Source organism: Hoplias malabaricus, chromosome Y, assembly GCF_029633855.1.
Source record: "Hoplias malabaricus isolate fHopMal1 chromosome Y, fHopMal1.hap1, whole genome shotgun sequence".
Taxonomy (NCBI): domain Eukaryota; kingdom Metazoa; phylum Chordata; class Actinopteri; order Characiformes; family Erythrinidae; genus Hoplias; species Hoplias malabaricus.
In genome coordinates this window covers 60,093,589-60,098,893 of record NC_089820.1, presented here as the reverse complement: position 1 = coordinate 60,098,893, position 5,305 = coordinate 60,093,589, and the positions used below count along the sequence as shown (strand labels likewise).

Here is a 5,305-nt window from a genome sequence, read left to right as displayed (position 1 = left end):
ATGTGCAATAAAAGATAATACATGAATCATATTCCTCAAAAAAATAAAATGATACAATAAAGGAAAAAAAAAAAACACTAAAATGCCAGTACAGAATTAAAAGTGAAGAGTATTCTAAACTGAGCTGTAGCTGCTCAAACAGGAAAGTTTTCAGTCTTGATTTAAAAGTGTCTAAGTCAGGGTCCATCTAATGTTCTCAGTCAGTTGGTTTCATTTAGGAGCAGCATAGCAGCTTCTCCGTGTTTATCTTTTACCATAGACAGGACTAACTAAAATAGCAAAGTAGTTTGTTTAACTGTTAATGTAGTATTTTGTAAAATACACGTACAGATCCTGCTTTACCTCCGTTCTGTATTTTCAATCGGGCGAGTTTCCGCCTTCTTTTGAAAGATCTGTTAAGACAAGTGGCTGAAGTAGAAAATGATTGACAGGTTTCCCGCCTACTGATCACGCCCACTTGTGCTCCGGCCTGCAGTATTACATATGTGCATTTTTCAGGGTCTCTCTGGGAAAAAAATATTAGAAATTAATCTGAATAAATTCTGAGCTCTAATAATATAATTCTCTAATACGATATAATAACGAATAATCCAATATAATAACTCTAATAATATGATCCAGTATTTATATTCTCTAAAATCATAAGTATTTTCCTGAATCTGATCGAATTACGCGATGACGTCACGCCTGCGTGCGCCCGTGTGTGTGTTCTGCGCGAGGCCGGAGTTGGGATTAAAGTGACGAACTGACTCCGCATTGCTGTCTCGGTTCTGATTGCTGAGAGCGGGGTTCTCGTTGGTGCCGGTGCCGCTTCTCGGAGCTGTTGATGGGCGTGATGTCGCTGCTCGGCCGCTCTCGCGCGCTCTGTCCGTTCGTGCAGGCCTCGTGCTCCGCAGTGAGCGCGCCGCACGCGCCGCTGATCGCCGCGCGCGGGCCGCTGCTGCCGCAGGAGAAGCGTGCGCTCCCGCCGCTCCCGCCGAGCAAGACGGGTCGCAGCGCGCGCGGGAGAACCGCCGTCAGCGCTAGACTCAGCGGTGAGTTAGCCGCCGTTAGCTTCACGGGGGTTGTTCCGTTCCACTTAAACGGTGCCACAGTTAAGGTGGAATTGAACAATTCCAATCCTCTAAACCCTCCGCTCCCTTTTCTGCTCTTCGTGATAACAAAGGAGACGCTCCATAACTCAACTTCTCTCAGTGTTTCTCCTTATATTTCTGGGTTTATTCCTGCAGTTCCTCTCACTGCTAACCCCACATAAGCCCCTTTAGCTACCTGCTAACGAACAAACAAGGTTATACCCACTATGCTAAGCTAACGTCAGATTTCACTCTAATGCCAAGTTAGCTTCGTTAGCATTCCACGTAAAGGTCACAATGACTACGCTAAGCTAATTTATTTCAGGCAACATGCTAACACTAGCCCCGTTAGTGAAGGTCAGAGAGATTTTGCTGAACTAAATGTACAACAGATTTCTTACAGATTACCGCGGATCAACTAATTTACCACAGAAATTTAAGCTCTTTTTCAAATGTCTGAAATTAATCTTTAAAATCTCTCACTGAGTTTCCCACAGCTGGATAACAGCTATACATAATCCTGCCTGAAGATTGTTTTAATTTTATTATTTTAATAAGATTAAATTTACTAATGTGTTAAATAATTAATGCTGAAAGTGATCTTTTTAGTAGTAAACCCAAGCTGCCTTTAAGCTGGCTTAGTGTCACCTTGAGGAGTAGAGACAAAAGGATCTGTTTGGCTTTGTTAGTATCTTTTAAAGTAAATGATAAACAATCCTGTTTTGTAGATATTTTAATTTGTTTGTAGACTGAACATTTTCACATAAAATTACCAAGCCTTTTGGCTTTTTTCCCCTCCAAATTTGGATTGTCTCGGTAATGTAAATTTAACATGCAATTTCAAACTAAATTGTCTTGAAACCAATTAAGCTGACATGTCATGGTTAATTGTGGATTTTCAGTAATGTTTTAATGTTAGCTTTTTGATGTACCAGAATTGAATTTGACAATTTAATTCAGATATTTTAAACATGAAATAAAAGTATTACGATCTGAAAACACTTAGACCTATTCATAATTAGTGTAAGTAAATGTTGTGTAAGTACTTCCCACTGATTGTGACTGTCTTTTTTTTTTTATGTTCAGCTCCTGCCGGAGTGCGTTTTGCCCACACTGATGTCAGAGTCCCTGATTTCTCAGATTACCGGCGTCCCGATGTGTTGGACTCAAAGTCACAGTCTCAGGAGAGCAGTGAGGGCCGGAAGGCATTCTCGTACCTGATCACGGGTTCCACGGCTGTAATGGGTGTGTATGCTGCAAAAACTGTGGTCACGCAGTTTGTGTCTTCGATGAGTGCGTCGGCGGACGTCCTGGCTCTGTCGAAGATTGAGATCAAGCTAGGAGACATTCCCGAGGGCAAGAACATGACGTTCAAGTGGAGAGGGAAACCACTGTTCGTTCGCCATCGCACAGAGAAAGAGATCGCCACCGAAGCCGAGGTGGATCTTTCTGAGCTCCGCGACCCCCAGCACGATAAAGACCGCGTCCAGAACCCATCCTGGGTCATCGTCATCGGAGTTTGCACACACCTGGGCTGCGTCCCCATCGCCAACGCTGGAGAATATGGAGGGTACTACTGCCCTTGCCACGGCTCCCACTATGACGCTTCGGGACGCATCCGCAAGGGCCCTGCACCTCTCAACCTGGAAGTGCCGTACTACGAGTTCCCCGACGAGGAGACCGTTATCGTGGGATAGAGGATGCTGTTCTGAATTTTCTGAAACTGTATTTATCCATCTTTTCAGAGTCAGAACACTGATCTGAGTTCATCAAATCCCACTTTGTGATGGAAAACTGCTGCTTCTGGTCAAATTACTACTTTTTGTTGACGAGTGAAAGGGTAAATGGTCCTCCAAAGGGAACGCTACCCGTCTGCACCCTTACTTTTTATTTACTGAAATTAACACATTTGGGCAAAATTTATGAAATAATAAATGCTTGTGAAAATCAACAAATAAATATAAGCTGTGTTTAAAAAAAGACAGAAATGTTGTGATTAATTTCCCTGTAGCGGATGTGTCAATGAGAAATACAAAACTAACGAGGTGTCCTTAACCATTCGCACCCGGCCACGCCCTGACACCAGGTCAGCGTTCTGACTCTGATCTTCAGTTTGATAAATATTGGCCCTGGTCTGAGCGCTGTACTTGTCCGATCCCCAGCTTCTCAGACGCGTCTGGTTGTCTGTGGTTGTGGGTTTGAACAGAAGGTTGACTGTAAGTAATAAATGTATATTTTATTTGACTGAGAGACTCTGGAACGTTATTTATTCACATCACAGTTCAGATCTTGGCCTGAGACGCTGAGGTGGGATTTAAATCTCGGGTTCCATTCTTTCGGAGACATGTTGAGATATGTCCTGGAAAGATGCAGAAAGTGATATTCAGTACAGTTCTCACCTGAGTTTTTTTTATTTAGGTTCTGTCTGGTTTTGAAAGCCGCCCGAACTTTGGCGTTTTAGTCCCTGGTGAGTTTCATCACCTAAAGCCAGAACTGCAATTGAAAGAATTTGTTCTGAAGCAGTGTGAGAAGTGATGGAGCACCATCCAGTGCCGTTGGCCTGAGCTGCCATGAGGTTTGTGATCCAGAATGAATCTTCTGGCTTCAGAACCTGACCTCACTGAGTGCCGTGTAGTTGTAGGCCATCAAATCCTCACAGCAGTGTCCTATGTCTTGTGTAAACCCTCCCCAGGAGAGTAGACTTCTGCAACAAAGTGGAAACTCTGAAGTCAGGAGTCTACAAACCTTTGCAGAATGTCAGAACCTCATTAGGAGAGAAAATTCAGAGTTCCACCGTGGCGCTGAGAGACTTCTACTTACAGAAGAAAAACATGCAGAACTGAAATCTTTAAAACAGTTCATCAGAATTAAAACCTGTTTGAGACGGTGGCTCTTGGGGAAAGTGATGGAGGGAAAGGAGTAAATTTAAGGTGGAATTTTGCTGTTAGTCAAAAGTGAGCAGACACTGATATTAGAACATTATTAAAGATGATTTAGGCTCCTTTCACTTTAATAAGAATCCGTCAGAACAGAGGAACTGTTATTCACTGCAGTAGAGTCCACTCTGTTTACAAAGATATTGAATATTAAACACAGTGATGTAAAGAACGGGTTCAGGTTTTAACCGCTGTGATCTTTATTAATGGACCTTGAATAGTGTTTTAATTTTTTACAGTTGAGATGTTACTCTGCTCACCGCTGCAAAACCCACATCAAATACATTGTATTTCATAAATATTTATAACGTTAATAATTGAGTTCTTTATTTTAAATGAGCTCCCTTTAAATGAGCTGTGTGTAAAGGAGAGAATTGTTTTTGTTTTCTCTAAAACCTATAGATTTACAAAATATAGCTGAATTAAGAAAAAACATAGGTCCATCAGGAGATATTTCAGTTTCATCCTCTCACACACACTCACCCAATTACACACACCCATTCACCCAATCACTCACCCAGTCACACACACACACACACAGTCACTCACTCAATCACTCGCCCAGTCACACACACACACACAATCACTCACTCAATCACTCACCCAGTCACACACACACTGACCCAATCACTCACCCAGTCACACACACACACACACACACTCACCCATTTACACACACCCATTCACCCAATCACTCGCCCAGTCACACACACACACTCACCCATTTACACACACCCATTCACCCAATCACTCACCCAGTCACACACACTCACACAGTCACTCACTCGCCCAGTCACACACACACACTCAGTCACTCACTCAATCACTCGCCCAGTCACACACACACACACACAATCACTCACTCAATCACTCGCCCAGTCACACACACACACAATCACTCACTCAATCACTCGCCCAGTCACACACACACACAATCACTCGCCCAGTGACACACTCACCCAATCACTCGCCCAGTGACACACTCACCCAATCACTCGCCCAGTCACACAGTCACACACACACACCCAATCACTCGCCCAGTCACACACACTCACACAGTCACTCACTCAATCACTCGCCCAGTCACACACACACACACACACACAATCACTCACTCAATCACTCGCCCAGTCACACACACACACACACACACACAGTCACTCACTCAATCACTCGCCCAGTCACACACACACACACACACACACACACAATCACTCACTCAATCACTCGCCCAGTCACACACACACACAATCACTCGCCCAGTCACACACTCACCCAATCACTCGCCCAGTCTCA

The 5,305-nt window shown here is 43.7% G+C and overlaps 1 protein-coding gene across 1 annotated transcript; it reads left to right on the top strand.

The window, feature by feature from the left end:
• The first annotated feature begins 670 nt into the window (after positions 1 to 670).
• Positions 671 to 3,313, top strand: uqcrfs1 (ubiquinol-cytochrome c reductase, Rieske iron-sulfur polypeptide 1). The gene is made up of 2 exons (XM_066657089.1): positions 671 to 1,034; positions 2,160 to 3,313. The coding sequence occupies exons 1-2, from the start codon at positions 827 to 829 to the stop codon at positions 2,768 to 2,770; spliced, it is 819 nt and encodes a 272-aa protein (XP_066513186.1). The 5' UTR covers positions 671 to 826; the 3' UTR covers positions 2,771 to 3,313.
• The last annotated feature ends 1,992 nt before the right edge of the window (positions 3,314 to 5,305 follow it).